Source organism: Sorex fumeus, unplaced genomic scaffold (assembly GCF_029834395.1).
Source record: "Sorex fumeus unplaced genomic scaffold, SorFum_2.1 ptg000043l, whole genome shotgun sequence".
NCBI lineage: Eukaryota > Metazoa > Chordata > Mammalia > Eulipotyphla > Soricidae > Sorex > Sorex fumeus.
Genome location: NW_026606100.1, coordinates 40,065,915 through 40,093,579, shown reverse-complemented (window position 1 = coordinate 40,093,579; position 27,665 = coordinate 40,065,915). Strand labels below are relative to the sequence as shown.

Genomic DNA, 27,665 nt, shown 5'->3' with positions numbered 1-27,665 from the left:
TTTCAGGTAATTATCTGCTTCAACTAAATTCTAGTCAATGAATAACAGCACCTACTATGTTTTATCTCATTATGCAAAGCTTTATAATAACAAAAATTTAACACATTAAGTTTCAAGGTTTATTTTTCTTTTTCCTTTTTTTTTTTTTTGGTGACGGTGGGGGAAGAAACATCCAGAAGTGCTCAGGTCTTTCTCCTGGCTCTGTACTCAAGGACCACTCCTGACAGAGTCCGGGGGACCAAATGGGATACTGGGGATTCAACCCAAGACATACAAAGTAAATGCCATACCCTCTATACTATTACTTCAGCCAATCCCAAAAATTATTATTTTAGATGAAAACCTTAATGAATACTATACTTAAAAACCTGTGTCATCTTCAGAAAATTTATTAATAGCAATTAATCCCTTTGTCATTTTACATCAATTTGGCTATATGTTCTCTATATAAAATAAAGGTTATCGAAATTCTATGTTGGTAACAACCCTGAGTTATTTTAAACTACTATTTTTAATGTCTTAAGATGTTGTGGAAATGATTCATAAAGCAGGAGACAGAGGTTCAACTTCCATCACTGCATGATTCCCCTAAATACTGCCAAGAATGATCCTTAAGAACTGTGCTGAGAGTAGTCCCTCAGCACCACCAAGTGAGACCCCAAAATAAAATCTTTTATTTGTTTTTTAAGTGTTTTTCCTGTGCTTTTACATATAGATTTCATTTAGTCTCTAACAGTATCCCATATCTTTTTACCACAATTTTTTAGTTGATTATATGAGCTGACAGAAAGTTATTAAATAGGAAAAAGACCCTGAATTAAGGTCTGGAGGAATCTAAGAACAAGAATTTTCTTTAAAAGCAATATTCGTAAGACATCTCTTTAATCTGTTTAGTAATCCATTCATTTTATGAGCTCTACACTGCTAATTTAAATTAATTTTCTATTAGAAACCTACAAGGTCTATATATTTTATAATGGAGAAAAGTAGTAAAGATGACATACTCCATGCACAGTCTAGCAAAAATGGTATTAAATACATCATTACAAAACTGTGTTATAAAAGAGAAGTACAGGTGCTAAGGGAATTTAAATAGGAAGAATCTAACTAGAGATCATAGCTCTGCCAAAGGACTTGAAAGGATAGATTAGCCAGGTGAAGAATACATGGAGTATATCCAAGGACATGACAACAATAAATCTTAGTTTCTGAATAATCTTATATAAGGTTTTAACATATTATTAGAGAAATTCAAATCAAAATGACAATGAAGTATCATTTCCTGTCAGTGAACATGGCTTATCTACCCCAAAATACAAAAGCATTAATTAGAAAAGATATGTGCACAACTATGTTCACTGCAGTACAATAGCCTAGCCAGGATATGGAAACAATCTGAAACTAGACGGGATCAGGTTAAACAATGTAAGTCAGAGGGAAAAGGATAAATACCAGCTGATCTCACTTATCTCTGCTATTTAGCAGTAGTCTTCAACCACCAGTCCACCAGTCCATAGACAGAGAAGTCTGAAAACCATCAGTATATTACCCTGATTATGACTGTCAGTCCATTAAAGAGTATGCAGGAAAGGTGCCATTGTGCAGATGTAGAAAGGTTGAAAAACACAACTATCTACAGTAAAAAATGGAACGTATCAAATGATGGCAACCCTTGAACCTGAATTACAGAAATGAGAACACCCAAGAAGGGGAAAAATGTAACAAATGAACATTAGTCAAGGGTCATGAATACTTCAGTGCTGTAGAGGTAACAACGTACATCAAAACTATGAAAGTCAACACTATTATAAGCATATGACCCAAACTATAATAATTAATTTTTAACAAGATGAACCCAGGTCTCCTGCACTGAGCAATCATTCCAGCACAAATGTAAAGAATTTTAAAGGAATTCCCCAAATTCTATAAATTAACTAGAATGATAAAAAAAAAAATTAAGGGGCGAGGAACAAATCAAGGCTACATCAGGAATTAGAGAGAGAGCTCAATGGACTAAAGCATAGGCTTTGCATGCAGAAGGCCCAGATTCTTCTATCCCTACCACTGCATGCTCTCCCAAGCACTGCCAAGAGTTAAGAAGTCCCTGAGCAAAACCTGGTGAGGGCCAAACATCTATAAAGAGAAAGAAAGAAAGAAAATTTCAAAATGGGAGCTTATGGCACTTCAGGGAGAAATGTTAAATGGCAGACTTTTTATTGTGCCCTAAAAGAAGTATTAAATCAGACTGTTTAAGAATTACTGAATATTTAAGTAATATACAAAAAGCTTTTTCAAACGTATTCAGAAGAGTGCATTTTCAATATCTGTACAATAAAAACCCGCCACTGGGGCTGGAGAGAGAGTGAAGCAGGTAGGGTACTTTCCAACCTGGGTTCGATCTTCAACACCATATCTGTACCCCAGAACCCGCCAGCACTGATCTCTGAGCACCGAGTCAGAACTAAACCCTGAGCACAGCTGGGTAAGGCCCAAACACAAACAAAAACCTTTGCCACTGGTTCTAAGTTCAAAAACATTACTCAATATGATGCATAAATGCTGAGATGTTTATATATGATATTGGTTGGTTGCTGTTTCTGTTTTTCATTTTCAGGGCACATCTAGTAGTATTCAGGGGCTATTGCTTCCTGGCTCAGTGCTCAAGAATGACCTATGGAAGTGCTCAAAATTCCATATGCAGTGCCAGGGAGTACCAGGATTGACCACTGCAAAACATCAGTCCAGCATATACTCTCTCCAGGTACTCTCTTCTCTGGCCTTTTAAATATAATTTTACAGCATACTCAAGCAAATCAATGAACAACAGGAGGACAGTGCTTCAGTGCTACTATTATCCAAATTCTAAGCCTGGAAATCATCCATAGTAGGTTAATATGTCCTCCTTACATTTAATCATAATTAAAAAAATACACATTAAGATTTTTTTAATAATTTGGAAGGAACAGTGCTCCAACAATACCAATCCACAGTTCAAGTTCCATATTCAATTAGGCACACTTAGAAATCTCTGAAAAAATAAGTGTTAATGAAAGCCTAATATTTTAGATCAAACACAAAATTCAAACTGCTATTCACCTGCAACTGGTGAATTCTCCAAAAGGATCTTATCAATAACCTCTGTCCTTTTTCTACTGTCTACCTATCCTTTTTATTCCTAGCATTAGTTCAACCCTATTCTCCAGTAAACACTGCTGGTTATACATGTAATCTGAGTCTTATCTGAGGTCTTCAATGTATATTGCTATCAAAGTATCTGTTACACATAGAACAAATATTGATTTTCCAGTTCATTCCAAAAAAAAGTACTTATTGAAAATAAGAAACAGAATATGTATTTCTGTATCCTCAGAGTCAACATACAAAGTACTCAAGAAACTTAGTAAGAAACATTCATAGGAAATAATTGTTTTTGTTTTTGTTTCTGGGCAATACACAAATACCCAGCAATGCACAGGGTTTACTCTTGGCTCACACTCAGGAATCACTTCTGATAAGACATAGGGGACCATAAGGATGCCAGAGACTGAACCCGGGCCAACCACATAAATGGAAAGCCCCTTACCTGCCGTTCTATCTCCCCAGCCTTTATAGAAGAAATGTAAGTTATTATTTGCCAGGGGTGCAGTACAGCAAAAGATCACTTACCTTACACATGTGAGGTCCTGGATTTGATCCCAGGCACCACACACACACACTCTTAAAACTATCTGGAAAACTGTAAAAAAATCTCGAAAGCAGGCAGGAGTTCTATACCACACAAAACCGGAAATTGAGAAGCTCCAAACTTAACTGATGAAATTAACTCCAAGTTCTATAAATCATCAATTTCCAAACAATTGATTTTCACTTTCTCCAAGACATTAAAAATACTAAAAGAAATCCTTTTACTTTTGTCAACTATGAAGTTGCTTAATTAAAATTATAGCAACTACAAACAGCATTTGAGGCAAATAAACTCTTCAAATTGCAGGTGTCTACAATGCTACATGACTGATAGGCCAAAATATTTCATAAAATTGTTAAAGTTCATTTCACATAGGATAAACTACTGCTTTTAAGATCTCCTGTAATGTTTTATATTCAGCAATATGTTCATTCTTTCCAATAAAAGATCCTTTACATCACATACTACTTTTTACAATTCATTCTGATCTTTAAAGAAACTGGAATGAGATACATGGTGTGAAATCTAATTAGCTCTTTTGAATCTTGATAATGGGAACTTCATAAACTTTCTCAAAACACAAGTTACCAATATTACAAAAACCAAAGGGATCTTTGTAATCAGAATTTTCTTTTCATGTGTAAGAAAATTGCTTGCAAATATATGGTGTTAAAAGTGGGAACTAAGGGAAAATATCTCGCAAAGATAGACTAAAAAGTACTTAATGTATCTAGCCCATTTCTATAGAAAGTTATAGTAATTCTCTAATCTGGTTTGTGAATGTTTAAAAAAGTTTTTTTTCTATTCCAATTTCCTCTAATTGGTGTTTTATAAACTACTTGAATACTTCCACCAAAGTCAATTATAAATCTCGTAACTCACTTAAGAATCTGTGGGTCAATCCTTGTTTGTTGTGATTGTTTGGATTTTTTGGTCTTGTTTTGCTCTTTTTTGATGTAAGTATAGATTTTATACTTCTTAATTCATGACTGATAAATAGTAAACTGAATTAGAAAGATTTCATTTAGTCTTCACTCCCACACATACAAACTGAGGTATATTTTAAGTAAAAAGTTATCTTTTTTAAAAAAGGAATATTTTACTAGAAAAAAACTAAAATTATTTTAATGAATGAGCCCTATAGAAATGCTAAATTACATAATAGATATTAATAATCCAGGATACTTTTATCCTGACTATAATTTAACTGCCTGGATAACAAAGAATTTAATTTTATTCAAATGCGCCACAATCCATATAGGTAAGCAAAGGCAAAAAAAAATACTAGCTGCTATTCAGAAGCCACTTTTTTGAAATTTTCCACAAAGAATTCCAGCTTATGTCTCTCTGACAATGAAACTGCCTGTTGCTGTCACTAAAGAAATACTAATATTTAAAAAGGATAATTGCAGGGTTGGAAAGAGAGCTTAATGGAGCTGAGTGCTTTGCATGCAGGAGTCCAGGGTTCAATCTTCCAGCAAGGTCCCGGGGAGTAGCCCACAGCAACACTGGGTGTGGTCAACAAATAAAAAGCAAAGGACTAGAGAGATAGTATGGAGAGTAAGGTCACTAGCATCACATGTAGTCCCTTAGTTCGGCTAGGACAGATCCCTGACACAGTCAGAAATAAGCACTGAGCACTACTGGGTGTGGCCCAAAAACCAAAAAAAAAAAAAAAAGTAATTTTAAAGCAGAAATAAATACATAAGTGTAACTGAGTCAAGAACAACAGAAAAATTATTTTGATACTTCTTTTGAAAAGCAAAATATTTCAAACTTCCATTATGGTTTGACATAATTCACTCCTGGCATAAATTCTATTTCAAAAAACTGACCAACTTTTGGATATGGTGGTTATTAAGATGCAACCTGGTTAACATACCTATTAATCCAAACACAAGCTGTTAGTACAGCTCTTAACATCGATCAATTGTAACATTTTGTAACAAACAAAAATTTAAACACTGGGAAACTAAATTTAATGGAGATCAGAAAATAAATACCAACCTGAAATAAATGTAGTTGTGTTTTTTTTAAAAAAAAACTGAACAAATAATTTGGGGGAGGGGGGAAATAAGACTCTTAAAAATAGGCCCAGTTTATAACTAGAAATTGACACTTCAAAAATTAGTCTTGTTATTTTGTATTACATTTTAGCTACATCAAGGTTACAAACCCGAGACAAAGCCTTTGTGATTCATGTTTAAAATGTATATTCACAATCAAAATATAACAGTATTCAAGTATTCACAGTTCCACACGTCAGGAATGGTAAACTACAAACATTGTATCTAAAAGTTCTTGTCACTGTCAGGACAATCAACACTTGACCAATTAAAACTATTACTGTAAGTCTTCTGAATAATACAAATGTACCCAAAAGTTGTCTGTTCAAATACATAGTAACAGTTATAAGGGCTACTGGCATTGATGGAGGAGGGCAGACAGAGATTAGTACACCAACGGGTCCTTCAAGTTAAACGCAATTTTTCAGTACCGGTGTTACATTTAAGTATAAAGAAAACCCCATTATGCAAGTGTTTCTAGAGTTCTGAAATATACATAACAAAGAAGTAAGTTTCATAAACCGTAATCACTCTCAGTAAATCCTAGTAACTACCGACGTTTATTAAAGAAGTGTATAAAATTGGACAGGTGAAGGCGGAGATAAAAACGGTTAAGTTACCGTGTTGGAAGCAAATACTACACACACATCTGCAACCCAATTTTGATGTCAGCATCCCCAGAGACTCAGAAAACACTTCTTTGGGTAAGGCTGCAAAACAGTGCTTCCTCTTTTCTTTTCATCACACCCATTAGGGTACAAAGGCAAGAAAATCAAATCAACTCTCAAGGGCTGAAAAGCTGAACACGCTCACACACAAGCATCTTCTTTCCAACTACTGACATTCAGTCCACCTGTTTGTAAATCCATACTAACACAATAACACAAACCCTGGGCTGATTTCTTTTTTTTTTTCTCTCTTTTTTTTTTGAAGGCAATTAATGGTTTCAAGTCATTATTCTTCTACCTAGGCATGGGGCGGGGAAGGGGACAAAACAATGGCTAGAGAGGGGCCGGGAGAAAACCGTTTTCGTCCCGTTTCGTCCAGTTGGGAGCTGGGGGGGGGGGGGGCAGGGGAGGGGGAGGGCTGGAGTACTTTTCCTCCTCCAGCCCTAAAAGCCACCGCGCCGAGAGGTTGCCATCAAGCATATCCAGCAGGGCAATCTCAGATGCCCACGACTCGCTCCGCCCGGCAACACACCCAAAGCCGACTCACCACTTTCCCCCCCCAAAGGGAAAGAAGACGGAGAGAGCTCGGTGGGCTTCCAGGAGGCGGGGAGACGAGACATTCCCACCCCACCCCCAACGCGATCACTACCGCCCGCCAAGGATTTACACACACACACACGGACACGGACACACACACACATACACACGCACGCACGCACGCGCGCCCGGGCCGCCCCCCAGCCGGGAGCCGAGTCGGGCTGGGCCGGGTCGGACTGGCCGCCGGACGCCCCCGGCCCGCGCCCTCGCGCCGACTCGCCCTCACGCGGGCGCTGTCCCGAGCGCCGGCCGCCACGGCAGGCCCGGCCCCGGCGGCTGTCAGAGCCGGCACGGCTCGCTCGGGGCGCCGGGCGGCCGCCGCCGGCCACAACCCGGCTCCGAGGGGGGCCCGGTCGGCGCCGAGACAGCACCCGGGCGGGCGGGCGGGCGAGCGGCGGCCGCGGCGGCGCCTCCCACAGCCCCGGCCCCTCGGGCCTCGCCCGGGCCCCACCGGCTCGCGCCTGTCAGGGCGCGCGGGGCCTCCCCCTGCCGACAGCCGGCCCGACCGCCCGACGGGCAGGAAGGCAGGCAGGAAGAAGCCACACGCAGACCCCCCTCCCGCCGGAGCGGCCCCCGGTTACCGTCAGGAGCCCCAACTCCGCCATCCTCCGCGCTCGCCCTCCTTCCTCCTCCTCCTCCTCCCTCCGCCTCCTCCTCCGCCACCTACTCCTCCTCCTCAGGAGCGACGCAGCCCAACTGCCGCCCCCCGCCCGCCCCTCCCCCACTCGCCCCGCCCCGTCGCGCCCGCCCCTCCACACACTCGGGCTCCTGCCGCCCCGCCCCACCCCTCCGGCCCAGGCCTCCCATTGGCGGAGGCCAGGAAAAGGGCGGACCGAAGCGCCAGCGACGCCGCCCAACCAGAGCGAGGCCCTGGCGCCAGCGACGCCGCCCAATCAGAGCGAGGCCCCGGCGCCAGCTTCCCTCTCCCCTCCCTTTCCTTTCCCCGCCCCCTCCTCCCCCCCCACCGCCCCCCCCGCCTCTCCTCCCTCTCCCGCCCCGCCGCTCCTCTACCCCCGCTCTCCCGCCTACGGGGCGCCGCCGGCTAACAGCGCCACCGAGTCAGCCTCCAGCCGGGTAGAGCAGCAGCTCCCAATCGGAAGTCGGCGTCGAAGCCGCGGAAGCCATAGCGGAGAATGGCAGCGGGAAATGTCCCCGCCCCCGGCGTGACGTAGTTTTCCCTTCGCCCAAGTCTCACGGTTGCCCTGGGCAACAGCTGAGCCGTCGGGGAAAGAGGTGCATCAGTGAGTAGGCCCAAAGGCACGAAGGTGACCAGACATCCCGTGTTAGACGAGTTAGTTCCCCTTCCGGACGGCCTGCCCGGGTTGGGAAGAGAGAAAGGTAAGGGGTCCTAGGCCTTATCTGCGGGGACGTCTGGTCACTCACCTAGGTGGACAAGAACTGGGGGCTCCAGAAATCCCTGCCCTGCCCGGAAGTTGCATTGGACACTTCCGAAGAGGCTTAGAGAGGAAGGCTGAGACGAGCCCGCGCTCTCGGCGGCTCGGCGCAGTCCCGGCGGTTGTGGCGAAGTGGAGAGAGTGGCCGTCGCCCCCCGATCGGCGGGGCGGGCCCGGGGCGCCACTACGCCTAACAGACCAAGGGCCGAGAGGGCGAGTGGGCTCCGAACCGCTTCCGCTGGAAGAAGGTTTTCTTTCCGGGCTGGCCCGGCCGCGGCCCGCCCTCCCCCGCCGTCGCTCTGGGGTTTCCGGTGGGGCGCGGCCGCTGGACCAGCCCATCCCGGCCCTGCCCGCAGCCGCGGGGACCTGAACCTCGGCGGCCCGAGCGCCCGGCCCCGCCCCCGCGGGTGCCCATTAAGTACTTTCACCCTCTGACCTTTGGAGATGGGTGGAATTCGGCAGTTCGAGAAAGGAGTTTTCCCTCTCTCGGGTATAAAGCGGGGAAGTAGTTTGCCACCACCACCTCGGCCAGATTCCAAGTCTTAATTCCCCCACCTCCTCCTGTCTTCACATCGCCGATTCCTTTGTTTCACCTCTCTCGTGGGTTGGTAACCCTTGCCTGCAGATCGGGATGAGTGTAGACTGTCCTGATCCTGCATGTCTGAAGTTTCTTAAGCAAGTTAACGCTTGCGAATATTCATAAAAATGCCGTCTCAACTTTTATATGGCTGTTTACGAGAGTTGTCACACATTATGTCATGAAGTTCCTTCTGTAGGCTTGAATCACGAACTGTCAGTTATCTTGGTAATACCCAGGTTGGAAGCCTAAAGCTGCTGCGGAAACACCTGGAGAACTTTCAGGTAAATTAAAAACTGTTTATTCCTAGCCAGCCAACAAGGGTGCAAACCTACCTTTACTAAATTTCTCTCCGCTCCCTTAGGACTCATACTACAAAATGAAGTACCAGCCTTTTATGATTCTGTGTCCATGTCCAGGTATCCTAAGATGTGTAACTAGATTATTCCCAGGAGGAAGTATCTTTTGCCTTTACTGAAGACTTGTTCTTCTATTAATTTTATTTGAAATAACAGCTGCTAATATGCTTAGCTTCACTATTTGCACCAAAATGAGTTTCGTCAGATTCACCTATCATTTTACCTGTACATAATGTTTTTGGTAGTTATTAAAAGATTAAAATATCAGTTGTCTCCTATTTTGGAACGATAGATAATTGTAAATTCAGCGTAGTCTGAGCTACTCAACTTTTTCTAGGATTCCCCTCTCTGACATCTTTGCAATATTTCTCCCCTAATTATTATTTTTTTAAAAAACTCATATATAAAAGATGGGGCTGGAGCAGTAATCCAGGGGATCAGGCATTTTCCTTGCACATGGACGACTTGGGTTTAATCCTGGCATCTCAAATGTTCCCCGAACATTGTAGCACTGTAGCACTGTCCTCCCGTTGTTCATTGATTTGCTCAAGCAGGCACCAGTAACGTCTCCATTGTGAGGCTTTTTGTTACTGTTTTTGGTATATCAAATATGCCATGGGGAGCTTGTCAGGCTCTTCCGTGCAGGCAGGATACTCACGGTAGTTTGCCAGGCTCTCTGAGAGGGATGGAGGAATCGTAACCAGGTTGGCCTCGTGCAAGGCAAATACCCTACCCACTGTGCTACCGCTCCAACCCCCCTCCCCGCGCCCCCAGGAAAACAGCCAGGAGTAATTCTTGAATGCAGAGTAACCCCTGAGCATCAGTAGATATGCCCCCACCCATCCCCCAAAGAAAACCTCATACATGAAAGAGTTGGAAGAGGAAAAAAATGCATGTATCTTTCACATGAGTCTAACAGTTAACATTTTGCCATATTTATTTTATCCCATCTCACATACTTTTTTCATTACCATTCAACTATTTGGAAACTTTTTACAGACAACTACTATTACAGGCAACCCTAAAATTTCTGACATGTTGCAGAAGACTTTTACACGTAGCCCATCCTTCATTCTCCAGCACTATATACGGTTCCCCATGCTTCACCAGAAGTAATCCTGAGCATTGCTAGGTGTGACCTAGTGACCCAACCCCCCCTGCACCTCCCCTCAAAAAAAAAATGGGATTGGAGCAATAGTAAACAGGTACTTGGAAGTGGCCAACACTGTTCTCCAAACATGGTGGTGATGAAGATTTATCCTTGAGCAAAATGAACCAGAAGTATAACTCTCAGCACCACTGGGTGTGTTCCCACCTCCCTCCCCCCACCCCACCCCCCACCGAAAATGTAGTTCAGCAAAACATAGTATCATAATTACAAATTATTTCCTGAAAAACATATCAAAATCACAGATTAGAATTGCAAATTTGGTAACTTCTGCAAGACTTAAAATCCAGTCTTTATATTTTCCAGTTGATTTAATATCTTTTAAACTTTCTCTTTCCCCCTATAGAAATTCAGTTAAGTTTCTGAATTTATAATTGATTATTGTAGGTCTTTGACCTTAACCTAAAAGAGTCCTCTAATCTTTTTTGCCCCTGCCTGACTTTGGTATTTTGAAAAAAAAATTTTTGAATATCTTTTTATTTTTCTTTCTTGTAAAGTTCAAAGTTAGTACAGAAATTTGGTTCCTTTTTTTGCAGGGGTGGGGCAAGAAGCTTCACAGTATTTAGCCTTGTCAAATATAGCTACATGTATCAATGTCTTGAGTTGCCAGTTGAAATCATCCTTCAGCATATATATATTTTTCTATACAAAGAGAAGTTTAGCGTTTGATCCTTCTGCAGTGTTTCCCAAAGAGGGTGATACCGTCCCACCCCTACTGGGAAGTAGGGAGGAAGGACATCAGTACAATCTGGAGGGGTGCAGTAGTAATCTCAAGAGCACAGCTGCCGTGAAGGAAAATACTTCCCTTAAAAGGAGGTAGATTTCCACTTGGACACTGAATGATTGTTTTTTTTCTTTTTAAGAGCAGTTGGCCATATTACATTTGGAAACCTCTAGTGTATATATTAGTGCTCTGGACTGGCAACATAAACTGCTTTAATAAAATATTACTACTACTTTGCCTACACTTGGAGCTGATGCAATGAAATCTCCAGCAAAGTGGACTGATGTCAGCATAGTTTCATGAGTTTCGACTCCTGGCACCCTTTAAGACTGTTGATGAAAGATGTGTGGGCCTTGCAATTCAAATACAGATGAGTCTCGATGTTATCAAAGCAGATTCCAAGGCAACTGCTGGCCACCTGGCCACATTCCAATTTAGGCAATGTTATTTTCCCCCCTGAAATTCTCTTGCAAGTCCTAATTGGTCTTGGTGTTTTTTGTGATAGCTTTTTGGTAGCATTCATCAGAGCCTATTAAAAATTGCAAAATCAAGATTATACTTAACACTCAGTATATTACGAACATTCTCTGCCCAATGGATAGAGAAGTGTTTGGAGAATCTACTTCACAATCACCATTGAAAAATTCCCAAGACATTCAAGCTCATGTATTCCTTGCACTCTATACTTAAATTTTGTTCATGAAAGTGAAAGAAAATGCACTTAAGGGAGTAAAAATCAAATCTAATGGAAGGGCAAAACTCCTAAGACTAATATAGTGTGTTTTTGGACATCATGTTGAAAACTCAGCAATACGCTCCATTAGTCAACTATTTTGTGTAGAAAAAAAATTGCTCCTGTTGGAACGTGAAGTAGTTTTAAGTTGTAAATCCAGATGTACATAAGGCAAAATGATATATCAGTTAATACTATAGATTGTAGTCAGAGCTGAGTTTCAGAAAAAGAGCCATTTACTAGCTGGTGACTTTAGATAATTTACTCATTCTCCCCATCATCAATTGGAGCCATAATTGCTGAACAGAGTTAATTAAAATACATTTGGGGCTGGAGAGATGGTACCTCGGATAAAGCACTTGCCTTGTACTCAGCAGACCTGCGTTTGATCTCTGGCACTGCATATGGTCTCTCAAGCACCACCAGGAGTGTTCCCAAAATGCAGATTCAAGAGTAAGCCCTGAGCACTGTCAGGTATAACTCAAAAACAGACCCCCAAAAATGTATTTAAGTATATAAGTATATTATATATTAAGTATATAAACGTATTAATAAATACTAGAACAATTTGTGCACATAGTAGCATTGAGTATAAAGGGAATAAATTTAAGATAATTGTTCCACAAATTTAATGTGGGGAACTTAATTGAAAATTAGAGATACAGATTCAGTGAGTCTGAGGAGGCCTCCAGAAAAATCTGTCCTGAGGGGGTTGGTACAGATGATTTGAGGGTGAAAGCTTACTGGGTAAAGTATGAACTCTTTATTTCCCTTTCTTTGCATACTGTTAAAATAGCTGAATATCTCATACTGGGAATGTAAAGCTCTTCGGATACCTTTCTTAAAGGTTAATAACTAACATTTTTAGGCCTGCTTTCTGGTGATGAATTTCAAAAGAGCAAAAAATTATTAGAAGAGGGAATTTTGTATAAATAGGATATATAATTGTTTATGAACTTAATAGTAGTGTTTCTTACTGCAGTATACCAGAACCAATGGCGTCATCCACATTCACCCAAAGAAACAGTTCCTGTTCTTAAGTCTAGGCACATTTCAGAAGCTAGACACTGCACATTTTATTCATATGAGTCTGGATTAATTAGCCAAATTGAACATGTTGCAACATTCTTCTACTAGCAGATGCCAGATAGCAAAACAGAATAAAATCTACTCTAGTTTCCAACTATATGACATATGATGTTATTTGGCATAGCCAGATGAACATTATCAATCCAAATTAAGCACTTTGTTAGCATGTGGACAGCCACTGGTGTGAGAGTAAGCATTACTACTTTGTGTCGATTGGAAAGCTGTGTTCCCCTTTCACCTTTTATTCCTGTTTACATTCAAAAATGATAATTTGCATGCAAAAATTCATTTCATTCCACCACAAGTTTTAGATAAAACAAAAGATATTTTATAATATTTGCCACCAGTTTTTCTCACCCCACTTTCACACTGCACTAGGCAGATGAATTTAATTAAAAGGAACCACAATAAGTATTCAAAAAGAAAATACTCTACACTATCCTTCCATAAAAATCCTATGGGATTGCTTCTGGTACCTCTCAATTTTCAGAAATACTATTTTTGTTTCTTAATGTCTATTAATGACAAATTCAAATATTTTGGCATATAAATATGTTTCAGGGGTTCTGATTTTACTATTTGCAAAGTGAAGGCTAGAGAAGCTAAACAGGTAAAGCCCCATCGAAATGAGCCATTACTTCCTAGCCCTAATTTTGCCATATAAGAATATGGACTTGGTCGCCAGATTTGTCCACAGGGACAGAAATTTGGACTTTATGTGAAATCTTATGTTTTTAAATATCATTTCAAGTACATTTTAAATCTTTTTTATACTTGGGCCAAGGAGATTTGCACATATGAAGCCCTAAGTTTTTAGCACCACCAAAAAAAAAAAAGAAAATTTTTTCAAAAAACACCATATTTTGTTTTTTTTTTTCTTTTGCTTCTTGGGTCACACCTGGCGACGCACAGGGGTTACTCCTGGCTCTGCACTCAGGAATCACCCCTGACAGTGCTCAGGGGACCATATGGGATGCTGGGAATCGAACCTGGGTTGGCCGCGTGCAAGGCAAACGCCCTACCTGCTGTGCTATTGCTCCAACCCCAACACCTTGTTTTTTGAAAAAATTTTAAGAATATAATTTGACAACCTGGCTGCATTAATTTTGGGGGGTTTTTTCTTGGGGGAGGGGCAAACCCAGCGGTGCTCAGATCTTGGCCCTAGCTCTGTGCTTAGGGATCACTCCTGGCAGATTTTGTGGGACCATATGTGGTGGTGCGGACCAAGTCCGCCATATGCAAGGGAAGCGCCTTACCTGCTGTACTCTCTGGCCCAAACACGTGCTGGTTTTAAAGTAAATAAACATAAAACACCTTAACATAGATCATGCTGTCTAACATGTTCCCCTACTGTTGTTGAAAATTCAAAGAATTTTTTTAAAGTAGCAAGGAACCATAATGAAAGATGTAAAGCAAGTCCTTTAGGACCAGAGAGACAACTCTATGAGCTGAGAACATGCACGAGAACTGGGTAGATCCTGGCACCACATGGAGCCCCTAACAAGCAGCGAGCCAGGAGTAGCCCCTCAGCACCACTAGTTGTTGCCCAAAATAATAAAAACAGTCCCTTTATTCTAAAACATGAAAAGTACAAGGAGAATAATGTCATGCGGTATCTAAGCACGTTTGTGTCCACTTTTCATTTAATACTTGTATCTAAGACAAATACATGATCTTTATATTAGAAAAAATCAAACCTCTAGTTGGTTTAGAAATATACTGAAATACAGCTAGTTGTCAGTAGAGAAGAATACATACAACCCTGTACCCCATTTAAACTATCAATGTAAAATAGATGATCAGGAAAAAAATCCAGATCAAGATTCTGGTTGGGGTTGGAGAGGAGGGAGGGAAGATGGGGAAGGAGTACTGGTAGTTCAACGTAAGAACCAGAGATGGAGTGCTACTTCGGCCCTACGTGGTGGGAATTACTAGAGCATCCTTGTGGTGCTCATTTTGTCTCCACAACTGCACCTGATGAGTGGGTTCCATGTGGTGCTGTAATGAACCAGGTCAACGCACATGCAAAGCATATGCCTCAATCCCTGTTCTAGCTCTCTAGCCTCTCAAAATTCTGTTTTATTTTACTGTCACTGTTTAAGATAGAACCCTGGAATAATCTGAAGCATCCAATTTCAAACTTTAAAAATGGGTTTTTATAGAGTTATGAAAAGGTAGTAAGCTTGGATAAATTAATGGAAGAAAAAGAAATTATGATGAGCTACTGATAAATTAGGATTAGCTGGCATAGGTTATGAAGGAGTAAATTAACAGTCCTTGGAACTAGCAAAGGTCAGACTTTAGCATGTCCTAGGAGGACAGTTTTTAAAACCTTAATTCTTGTCCAGAACACTTTTAGAAACCATAACTTGGCCCCCACAATCGGTTTTTATGTTGATATTTCTGATCCATATGTATATACTTTTAGTTACTGGGAATGGAGGTTGGATTTTAGTAATTTATTGTCCACTCTGCTTGCTATGTGACGATAAGCCTACATTTTCCAGAGGGCTATATGGAAATAGGGTGCATTCTAAATTATAGTCCTATTCAGCTATTTTACCCAGAATTTTGATTTCATTAATAGGTTTGCATATAAACTAATCTGAGGGGGAAAAAGAATACAAAACTTTTTTTGCCTCATTTGGTTTTGGTTTTTCAGGGTTTATTCCTGGCTCTGTGGTCAGGGGTCACTCCTGGCAGTCTTCAGGACCATATGTGGTGTTAGGAATCCAATATGGGTCAGTCATATGCAAGGCAAGCACCTTAACCACTGAACTATCTCTCCAGCCCCAAGAATACAAAATTTGTAAGCTTCTAAAGTATCGCATATTTCTAACTGACATTTGAAAGTTCCAGTGGCATCTTCTTTTAAAAATATATTTTGAGGGGAATTTGGGGTCACACTAATGGTGCATAGGGCTTACTACTGGCTCTGCACTCAGGGATCACTCGGTAGTGCTCAGGGGACCATATGGGATTCCAGGGATCAAATATGGGTCAGCCATATGCAAGGCAAATGCTCTACCAGCTGTACTATCCCTTAACCCCTTCTCTTAAAAGTAATATTAAAGCTACAAACAAAATTCTAAACAAAAATGCAGTAATTTTTTTCTTCTAAATTTCTTTCAGAAACATGAACTAAAATGCTTAAACCTCACACAAATTAAAGTATGAGAGAGAAAAATCATGTGTCTGATTCTGGCAGTTCTCAAACTAAAGAGAAAATATGAAGAACTTTGTATGCTGCCTTTATATTTTTATCCTGACTCATTTTCTAATCACCCTTCTTTGTAAAGGTCCCAAGTGGCTTGAGAACTGTCCATTCCAATAGAAATCAGGTCTATTCTACTTACTATTTTAACTTTCAACTACACACTACAGTCTGCTCTTAACTAACTTAAGTGTTGGTGTGTTGGTACTCCATGTTAAGCCCATGTGGAGTTTTTTCAGATGAGAGAAATAAAATCAGAAGTAAGCTTTGAAATAAGCAAGCATAAATTCAAAAATCTATTTCTTCATTGTTAAGTTGCACAAGATAACTTCCCTAGACTGTCATTGTCACTGCCCTCCCATTGTTCATCGATTTGCTGGAGCGGGCCCAGTAACATTGTGAGACTTGTTACTGTGTTTGGCATATCGAGTACGTCATGGGCAGCTTGCCAGGCTTTGCTGTGCGGGTAAGATATTCTCGGTAGCTTGCCAGGCTCCTCCGAGAGGGGCGGAGGAATCGAACTCAGGTTGGCTTGTTGGCTGCATGCAAGGCAAACGCCCTACCCGCTGTGCTATCATTCCAGCCCTTCCTAGATTAAATTTGTTAAATTCAATAACATATAAACATATATACATACAAGTGGATGCATATAGTAAGTAGGTAAATGAGAAATTCAATTCTACAGTCATCTCATAGAGGGGCCAGAGAAATAGTAAAGCAGTTAGGACACTATCCTTGCGCAATCCTTTGTACAGTCCCAAGCTTCAGTGTATAATCCCCCCAAGTACAGCCAGGAGTAGTTCCAGAGTACAGAGCCAGGAGTTAAGCTCTTAGCATCACCAAGCATAGCTCAAAAACCAAAAAAATAAAAATTAAGTCACCATAGAATCCTTCAAAATCACCTTCACTTAATCACTTCCCGTTAGTCGTCGATTTGCTCGAGCTGGCGCCAGTAACGTCTCCATTTGTCCCTGTCGCGTGCTAGTGTAGCCCAATGGCATCTGTTCGCTCCGGGAACATGAAGGGCCTCAAACTGATCGTTCATGATCTTGACGAAGAAGTCTGACCATCTGGTAGGTGGGCGGCCACGCGGTCTTTTGACATCCCGTGGAATCCAGTCGGTCACCAGTGTCTTAAAATGTTAAAAAAAATTGTACTAAAATATGGATCTTATTATCTGTATTATTATTATAAGTAGTCAAACTGGTTAAAATAGATTTCTGAGCATTGAAACCATTCTTTCCTTAAAATAAGTTTATTTTGTTTGACTTGGGGACCACACCCAGCAGTGCCTGGGAGTCAGTGTTACTTGGGGGTCATGCAGTTCTGGGGATTTAATCATTGTCCCACATGCAAAGCCTGCATTCGTCTTTGAACTCTGTCTCTCCAGCCCTTGACATAACTATAATACAATATAAATGGATGCAAAGGAGGTGATTGGAAATTGCTAGTTTTCTTGGTTGCCAGCAGGTTATTTCTCATTCTATGTTGAAGATTCTAAAACTCTTAATTTATGTCAGTAGACTTTTTCTAAGAATCTAATTTTGTCATTGTAATAGTAATGGTACAGCACAGAATCACTGACATTCATTGAACTCTTGACATTTGTTGGGTATGGTCTAATGAATTTGTGAACTGTGTCATTTATCTAAAGTTGATACCATAATAAGCTTTATTTATAAAGATGAAACTGAAGCTTAGAAAGTTAATGTTTAAATGACTAATCTGCCTCCAGATTCTACTCTCAATCACACTGTATTTATTTTTAACACCAATCCTACTACAGTCTACCATCTTTCTATATCCTTTTTCTAGTGTATAGTATTGTCCAACTGGCTATTCTGGATCTTCCATTCCTCTTTTATCTGTTGAACCTCAGTGAGTCTAACATATCTTATAGTCTTTATCTTTCCTCCTTAACCTCCTTGAATTACTGCTTGCATCATCCAGTTGAAAGACACGCAAGTCTAGGAAATCTGTTATCTTTTATCATATCACTAGTGTGAGGGACTCTATGGGGATATTTTGAATCTGAATGTCTTCATATCCTTGTATCCCTGTTTCTTTGTCTAATTGCATTGCTTTTGTTCATCTTACCTTATACAATTATAACTTATTAGTCTCCTTGCTATTAATGTCTCTTCAGCTTTTCCTTTTTGATCAGAATATGCTTCTAAAAATATTAATTATGTCTTACACATACCCACTCACTCAGAACTCTCTATAGGACATAAGGTCTAAGAATTTAAAACAGGATAAACTGATCGCCACCTGATTAGTCCTACCACAATATATATACTGTATGTACTCTGCTGTAGTCATTCCTCGGGCCATTTTTTTAAATGTTTTTTTCTTCGAATAGTCTTTTTCTAGAGTATACTTTCACCTTTAAGAACTCTTTTGCGGGGGGAGGTGAGGAGAACCCAAATGGTGCTCAATGGGGCTGGTTGAAAACTTCACTGCTAGGAACCAAGGACATGCTGCCAAAGTGGTATGGATTACCAGGATCACCCCCTCCAGTGCTCTGGAGGTCTCCAGAGCCACACCCAGCAGTACTAAGGCTGGGGGTAGTGGGTGACGTGTCAAAGACCCATCCCCTTTTACATCTTGGCTCTCAGTAATTATAATGCCAGCTAGTCTGACCCAAATTATTCATGTTTTTGGTTTCTCAAAGCATACATAATAGACATGTTTTTTATTAAAGTAATTGTAACTATATCCCATCTCATCTCTCCCAGATTCTCCAAAGGGAAGTATTTGGGTCTTATCCATTGTCACCCTCCTCATTTAGTTGTGGTTTGGCACATTACAGACATTTAGTATGCTTGTAGAAAGTCTGTTTGGATAGACACCTCTGATCCCAGATACCTTAAGTTGTACTTTTGCTTTGAAGGAGTTATATACTTGTAGTGCTGGGGGACGGGGCATGCTGCAGTGCCACACATCAACCCACAGCCTCACACATGTGAGGCATTCTACTTCTTGAGCCACATCCTTGTGCATTAAAATTCGTAACACGTTTGTTGTAGAATGTCAAGATGATCATGAAAATGTTAAACCATGTTAATATACACAGTAGAATAAAATTTAGTGTAAAAAGAATTCAGCGAGAAAAATGATGTAAAATTTCTGATTTAAGAATAACATAATTGTGGCTACTAGATTGCTATGGTATATAGATTATATTGGAGATAATGTTTGCTGGTCTTTTTAAATATGCTAGAAATTGTATCTTGAACTGAAACTACACTTTTTTTTAATCTCTTTAGTGGGCAACAAGCATTAAAATTGAGGATCTCTGGGGTTCAGAGCATACTGACTGGAGCACATGCTGCAAAGCAGGCAGATCCTATCTCCAATACCGTATGGTCTCTCAAGAACTGCCCAGAACAACCCCAAACACCTTTTGGGTGGTACCCAAAAACAGAGAGAAAAATTTGAGAACCTGATACCACAGTCTCAAAGTTCAGAAGGATACTTCTTGCTCTTGTTTTATTCCACTTCCAGAGTTTGGTTATCAAAGTAAATCTAATTTAACTTAGTTCTAAGGTTACATGATAAACTTACATTACAAATTCGTGGATTAGTCATCCTTCCTAGACTTCCGTGTCTTTCAGCTGTCATATTTTATGACAAAAATTTGGTTGACCTCTAACTTCTTATGCATTAATTTTAAACACCTAGTTCAAATGACTATTACAGTTTTGCTTACTCTGTGACTTTGTAATTCATTATCCATAAAAACAGCTATCTCTAGGAGAAATTGCAGACTAAACAAACCAGGAAGAAAAGTGAAACAGATAATTTTCCAATTACCCAGGCCAAGGGCTTCCAAAAAATGATTTAACTGATAACTCATTCTTCTGAGCATTCAAAGTCTGGGTTCATGGGCCAGGCATGTGGCTCAGCATGTGTGAAGCCCTAAGTTCCATCCCATCACCACATGCCCTAAAGAAAAAGTTTTGTTTCTACTAATGTAAGAATTATACTTTGGCAAGTTAATGTTATCTTAAAATATGCTGACAGTTTTATCATTTTAAAGTCTGTCATACTATTCCATTGTACAGCTGTTCCATAACTTAACATTTCTATTGCTGAACATTTTGTTATTCAGTGCATTGCTTTAATGAAAATCTTTATTATATTTGTGATTTTTTTTCTTTACTGGAATCAAGGAAAATATATCTAGTTTTTAGATATGACAGATAATTCAACAAAATAATTACCAGCAAATCCACCTCCCCAGTGGAAACTACCCCTTCTCCTATACCTATTCTCATATATTGTATCAGGTTTTGAACTTTATTTTGCAATTTCAAAAGAACATGCATACCAAAAGAACATTAATTTTTATCTCTTAATGAAGCCACAGTAATTTCCCCCTTTAAATTGAAATACCTGCCACCACAGGACTCCTATAATCCTTAAAGCTATTTTATTTTCTATAGAACTTACTATTGATTCATATTCTATTGATTATCTCTCTTTATTCTAGAAATGTAAGGTCCCCTTTTATTAATGGTCATTCCCCCCAACTTTAGCTCAATTATATAGTGCCTGGCACATGGAAAGTACTATATATTATTAAAGTGAAAGATATCGCACTTGGTGTGACACACATGAATTGCAGTCTAGCTGGTACATTTCTTCTTTGGACTATTTGTTCCTAGTATTACACACCTCTTACCAATAATAAAAGTACCTGTAGGAGCAGCCAGAACTCCTTAGGGCATATTACACCAGACAGAACACCTATGTTTGACTATTAGCTGGCCACCTGGAAAAGGAAATAAATGCTTCTTTCTAATCTGGACTCCCTAGGCAGATTATCAAGACAATGGTAGTCTTGACAATAGAGGACATCCAACCATCATCTTGCTTATTTTAGCCCTTCCCTTCCTGTTTCTGTCCTGTCAAAGCCTAGAGGGGAACCCAGGAAAAGTAATCAACCTTAGGAAAACAGTCTACCTAGGCAAGAACAGCACTGATCTTCCCCACACCAGGACCAACCCACTCACTATAAGACTGTGGCCCCACACCCTTTCCAGAAACAATAACAGCTTAGTCACAAAACTAAGGTTTGGTGGAGCATCAAGTTTCATTGTTTTCCTCAGACCAGATTTTGGAAGTGACAGTATAAGCAAGAGAAAGTATACTCACCTATCGTTTTAGTGTTTTGGAGGAAGAGAATTTTGGTAACATGAAACCTTACCAGCTATGAATGTCCTTCACATTTATCAGTATATGTCTCTCCTCCCTTTCAGTAGCATGTCAGATTTGCACAAAGTGCCTAATGAATATTTTAATCAATGATTTTAATGGAGAGGCTGAGTGCTTTTTGTTATATGTATATTCACACTAACTAGAGTTCTTTGATGTTCTTCAACTAGGTTCTTCAACCTTACCAGCTATGAATGTCCTTCACATTTATCAGTATATGTCTCTCCTCCCTTTCAGTAGCATGTCAAATTTGCACAAAGTGCCTAATGAATATTTTAATCAATGATTTTAATGGAGAGGCTGAGTGCTTTTTGTTATATGTATATTCACACTAACTAGAGTTCTTTGATGTTCTTCTTTGAGTTCTTTGATGCCTTCAACATAACCTCTAGAGGAAAAGAAAGATAGCAAAAAAAAAAAAAGATGATCACAGAATGAGAAATTCAATTCTAAGTGTGTATTGTATCTCAGATTCAAGATGACCACTATGTATTCTGACCCGTTTCCTACTTTGTTTTCAACCCTCAGGGAATGAAATGGGTGAGGAGGCTCCTATCCAGAGCTCAGGTATCCGGGGGCACTGGTGATTCTTAGTGATGGAGCCTAAGATCGAATGCAAGTGCCCAAGGATGTAGTAATGTTGGGGTCCTATAGTGGGCAGGAACCACCAAAGCCACCCTGGTAGTGCTCAGGGTTCACCAGAGCTACACCTGATGATCTAACCAGAGGGATCCAAGTGGGGATCTAACCAGAGTTCCCCTCCACAGCTCCAGTGTAGAGATAAAACTGAGAGCAAAGCAGTTAGAACTTAGTTGAATGTTTCAGAATAGGTTAGGAGTTTGTGGTTTGGTGTGGGACACACCACCATGCTTAGTGCTTACTTACAGCTCTGTGTCAATAATCACTGCTGGCAGTGCTTGGAGGACATGTGTTGCTAGAGATAAACCAATGTACCTCTGTACTCTGTCTGGCCCCATGATTAGGCATTTTAATGGGAGGGGAAGAAGCTTAGTTGAGAGTAGGAAGCTTTTACTAGGACTGTCAGTCATAGAATGAATAAAACTAGAAGCAGTTCACTTGACTATGGTGAGTGGGTTGTGAAGACAGGCACAGAGCCAGCATTCCCACTTTATAAATAATAAATCTGTGGTGGTGATGTAAAAGACCTGTTAAGATTGCAGCAGTATGGTGAAATATCACGAAGCGGGTGGAACTGTCTACAGAAGCATCTGGAAAGGGGCATTCCACAAACTACAGTCCAGAACAGTTTGGATATATATATATACAGCACAGCAGTATTCAGGGATATACCACTGAGAACAAATGTCAACAGACAGAATATATGCTAGGATATCCATAATGAAATACTAATGTATTCACTGGCACTTTACTATCTCATATTAGAGATAAATTAAAGTGCACACTTGGGGCTGGAGCAATAGCACAGCAGGTAGGGCATTTGCCTTGCATGCAGCCGACCTAGGTTCGATTCCCAGCATCCCATATGGTCCTCCAAGCACTGCCAGGAATAATTCCTGAGTGCATGAACCAGGAGTAACTCCTGTGCATCACCAGGTGTGACCCAAAAAGCAAAAAATAAATAAATAAAAAATAAAGTGCATACTTATGCTCGAGTTAATTCACCTTCTTAGGATGTTTTAATTATTGCAAGGGGGTTAAAGTAAAAACCAGATATTTAATTATGGGGACTGTTAGGTATATTTACTATCTCCTTTCCCTAACTACATGCCTTATCCAAAATAATAGTTTTTTTACCTCACCTACCATTCATGTAAATACTATTAATCAAAATAGTTATACATCAAATGTTTACTTTTTACCTGCTGTTAAAACTCTTTAAAAACCAAAGTCCTACCAGTTTTTCACTGTAGTACTGCACTGTAGCACTGTCCTCCCGTTGTTCATTGATTTGCTTGAGTGGGCACCAGTAACATCTCACAACAAATTGTGAGACTTGTTGTTACTGTTTTGGCATATTGAATACGTCATGGGTAGCTTGCCAGGCTCTGCCATGCAGGCAAGATACTCTCGGTAGCTTGCCGGGCTCCGAGAGGGACGGAGGAATCAAACCTGGGTTGGCTGAGTGCAAGGCAAACACCCTACCCACTGTGCTATCACTCCAGCCCAATTTTTCACTAGGAGAGCAAAACCTTACAACTCCCACCCTTCCAATTACCACCACTGATTAAAGAAAACTGACAAAACCCAGATGTTTAATATTAATTACTTCAACTTGTTTCACTAAAGAGAAGTAAATTCTTTTTCAGAAAATTATTGGGTAAACTATGTAACAGTAACATTTTAGTTCTTGAACTACCATAGAAATGTCTTAAACAATGATACGCTCTGAGAATTCATTCTTGAATAATTTCTCATTGAAGGAAAAACTGTGTCCAAGAATTCAGACATGGCAGAAGTGAAGTCAATGTTCCGGGAAGTTCTTCCAAAACAAGGTATCTAAATCACAAATACTTAGATTATAGAACACATAGAGACCTACAGAGCAATAGCTACACTAAAGTGTCTCAATAGCTAGAAATGTGAAAACTACTTTGCTTATTACTGTCACTGTCACTGTTCTCCCGTTGTTCATCAATATGCTCAAGCGGGCCCAGTAACGTCTCCATTGTGACATATTGTTACTGTGTTTGGCATATTGAATACCTCACAGGTAGCTTGCCAGGCTTTGCCCTGTGGGCGAGATACTCTCAGTAGCTTGCTGGGCTCTCTGGGAGGGGCGAAGGAATCGAACCTGGGTCGGCCAGGTCGGCCAAGTGCAAAGCAAATGCCCTACCCACTGTGCTATCGCTCCAACCCAGCTTATAACTAAGACCACTATTTTTTTACCATTGTGAAATATGAGAAAAATAAATCAAGCAGGTTTTTTTAAAATAAAAGTTTAAGTTAATACATCCAATACTTTGAATACTTATTCTGCCCATACTGCTAAGTTCTGTGTGCTAAATGAATGTGCCATTGGAGCTCCTAAATACTTACATTGAGAGCATGATTCATAAGTATTTTATGCACTGTGTATGTTGTAAGACTTTTTTCAGATTGAACATCTGACAAAGCTGTTTCATAGACCCTCTCCCTATAGTAAACATTGCTTCTATATATCTTTATATTGAAGAAATGTTGCCAGGTAACAGATAGGAACAAGTGATTTTCACTAACAATTTTAGAACTTCATTCTAATAGCAAATCCAACTAGCAATTTGTATCATCTAATTCAAATTCTTTTTCTTAAACTTAGGGCAGTTGTCTGTGGAAGATGTAACCACGATGGTGCTATGTAAACCCAAACTCTTGCCCTTAAAATCTCTGACTCTGGAAAAATTGGAGAAAATGCAGCAAATAGCACAGAATACAATTCGTCAACAAGAAATGGCAGAAAAGGAACAACAAACAACCCATTGAATGATGATGACAGCACTTCTACAAAACACCCTATCTTACTTACTGTAGTTTAAAACAATCTTTATTTTAATCTGTGTACTGAACATGTTAATAAAGTTGATAGTATTCATATAATACAAAAATACCAGACAAGTAAAAATGGTAAGTCTGAACACAAAAATTTTAAAACTTTAATCCGTTTCATTTTTTAACTTTTTAAAAATGATTGCCACTCCTCTATTAGTTTCATAGAGATGGTTCTTGGGCTCACCTGACTGAATCTGACGAGACTTATCAGAGTTTCCCAAGTATGTCCTTTTCAGGAGAAAAAAAACATTCACTCAGTACCCTTTTGGAAATTAACTTAACAAGGCTTCCTCCAACTATGCTGCCCACTTTGGGAAACACTGATCTATATGACGACAGATATGAGTTAGCAGAAGAGGTCAACTGTATGGTAAAAAAAAACAGAAATTACACTTTTTGCAGGGATGGAGGTGGGTTGGGCCACACCCAACTGTGCTCAGGAATCCCTCCTAGTGGGGGCTCAGGGGACTAGATGGAATGATGGGGATTGAATCCAGGTCATCTGCATGCAAGGCAAGCACCCTCCCCTCTGTTCTAGGTCAGGGGCCCTAGAAATTAATTTTTAATGACTTTTTTGAGGGGCTCAGGAGGTCACAGCAAATGGTGCTCAGGGGTATGTTCTCTGTGATGCTCCAAATCTAACACAGGAATCCAGCCTGTAAAGCATCCACTAAACCTTCGAGGTCTCTCCAGCCCCTCATGGTGCTAAATGTAGTACAGACAAGTTATATACCTGAAATTTACATTTTGTAATGCAGTATATTTGTAAAACTACTGAATTTGGGGCTGGAGTACAGCACGTAGGGCACTTGCCTTGGACATAGTTGACCAAGGTTTGATCTCTGACATCCCATATGGTCCCCAAGGAATTTGGAGCAGAGCCAGGAGTAAGCCCTGAGTATAGCTAGGTGTGTTCCACACACAAATTTTTTGAAAATACTGAATTTTTGATATACAAAATAAAGTGTTCATGATGGACATTTTTTTGCCTCATTTAAGAGACAGGAATCAAACCAAAACCTAATATATATGATGAACATACTCTCCCACTAACCTGACATCCACAACCCCAAAACTATTTTCTTGATATATGAAAATGATAAATCAGCAAAATCCAAGTTTCCTGGATGTTATATATGCACACTTTTTTTGAGGCTGGCATTACATATGGGCTGCTGCAATAGCACAGCAGGTAGGTTGTTTGCCTTGCACGCAGCTGACCTCGGTTCAATTCTTCCATCCCTCTTGGAGAGCCTGGCAAGCTACTGAGAGTATCCCGCCTGCACAGCAGAGCCTGGCAAGCTCCCGGTGGAGTATCTGATATGCCAAAAACAGTAACAAGTCTCACAATGGAGAGGTTACTGGAGCCCGCTCAAGCAAATCAATGAACAACAGGACAGTGTTACAGTGCTATATATATATATATATATATATATATATATATATATACTCTTCAAAACACTTTGTTAGTTCTAATGTTTTATTCTTTTACACCTATTTATTTGGGTTTTAGAAACTACCATCTGTGTCTATAGCTATAGGTAGGGTGCTTGCCTTGACTTGCATGGGCCAACGTGGGTTCAACAGCCATCACCACTTGTGGTTCCTATGCACCGCCAGGAATGGTCCCGTATCAGTGAGTCCTGAACATAACCAAGTGTGGCCAAAACAAAACAAAATGAAGAAAAAAAAAAACTATCCAGGAGTCCTCTGACCTTTTCATTATATTTAAGGACTTAAAGTATTACATGTTGATCTTTATCATTCAGGTCTCAAACACAAAACCCTGAAGGTGAAAGTGATAGAGGAGTATATATGAACATTTAGAACTTAGTTTTAAAAGACTAAGTGGGCAAGAATGATAGTACTGTGGATAGGGCTGCTTGCCTTACATGCCAACTCAGGTTCAATCCCTGGCCCTCCTGCCAGGAGTAATCCCTGAGTGCAGAGCTAGGAGTTAAGTCCTGAGAAACACCATGTGTGGCCCCCAAATTAAAAAATTAATAGACTATCTCAATAATAGCTATATTCCTAAGAATATAATTTTAAATATAATTCTTGGCTGATTTGTTTTAACTGATAGACAATTTAAATTGGCAAATATCTTGAGGTCCTGCTGAGTATTTAGGGCTTTTCAAGAGATTAGAAATGTGCTCATTCTTTAGATGACTGTTAGTAATGCCTACTATTTTATGACACAGTAGATGAATAAAAACCTTTAAGCTTCTAGAAAATAATTTTTGCAGCATTATTTTGTAACAGGGCTGGAGTGATAGCACAGAGGTAGGGTGTTTGCCTTGCATGAGGCCAACCCGGCCGAACTGGGTTCAATTCCTCCGCCCCTCTTGGAGAGCCCAGCAAGGTACCAAGAGTATCTCGCCCGCACGGCAAAGCCTGGCAAGCTACCCGAGAGTTATTTGATATGCCAAACACAGTAACAAGAAGTCTCACAATGGAGATGTTACTGGGCCCAATTGAGCAAATCGATGAACAATGGGAGAACAGTGCTATATTTTGGGAACAATGGGAGGACAGTGCTACATATGGTAACAATTTTATGTGTATCTTCAAAATTTAGGCTTCAGTTAACATCAAAAGTGCATGTATTTTCCTAATATTGTAAATTTACTATTGATTTAAAAGTTTGCAAGAAGCAAAACCTAA

The 27,665-nt window shown here is 40.2% G+C and overlaps 2 protein-coding genes across 8 annotated transcripts in view; one reads left to right on the top strand and one right to left on the bottom strand.

The window, feature by feature from the left end:
- The window catches only part of SHOC2 (SHOC2 leucine rich repeat scaffold protein), a 67,973-nt gene extending 59,184 nt beyond the window's left edge, over window positions 1–8,789 (bottom strand). The window contains exon 1 of one of the 2 annotated variants that reach the window (XM_056120356.1): window positions 8,400–8,789. The gene's annotated coding sequence lies outside the window, so the exon portion shown is untranslated. Of the gene's footprint in view, window positions 1–7,597; window positions 7,738–8,399 lie in introns of those variants that run through there. The other variant, XM_056120354.1, reaches the window with a different exon arrangement.
- Window positions 8,192–25,080, top strand: BBIP1 (BBSome interacting protein 1). Of its 6 annotated transcripts, none has more exons than XM_056120363.1 (4): window positions 8,192–8,354; window positions 9,227–9,271; window positions 23,897–23,968; window positions 24,772–25,079. In XM_056120363.1, exons 3-4 carry the CDS (start codon window positions 23,923–23,925, stop codon window positions 24,933–24,935), a joined length of 210 nt encoding a protein of 69 aa, XP_055976338.1. In that variant the 5' UTR covers window positions 8,192–8,354; window positions 9,227–9,271; window positions 23,897–23,922; the 3' UTR covers window positions 24,936–25,079. The 6 variants fall into 6 exon arrangements, with proteins under 6 accessions (XP_055976338.1, XP_055976337.1, XP_055976335.1 ...); XM_056120362.1 differs by having other exon boundaries at window positions 9,187–9,271; XM_056120360.1 differs by having other exon boundaries at window positions 9,175–9,271.
- Window positions 25,081–27,665: the final 2,585 nt, after the last annotated feature.

Bases quoted from the DNA above. Each gene is read 5' to 3' on its own strand.
- BBIP1 (XM_056120359.1), top strand. From the start codon at position 23,923: ATGGCAGAAGTGAAGTCAATGTTCCGGGAAGTTCTTCCAAAACAAG. The intron at 23,969-24,771 runs GTATCTAAATCA...TCTTAAACTTAG, and splicing joins GGAAGTTCTTCCAAAACAAG to GGCAGTTGTCTGTGGAAGAT.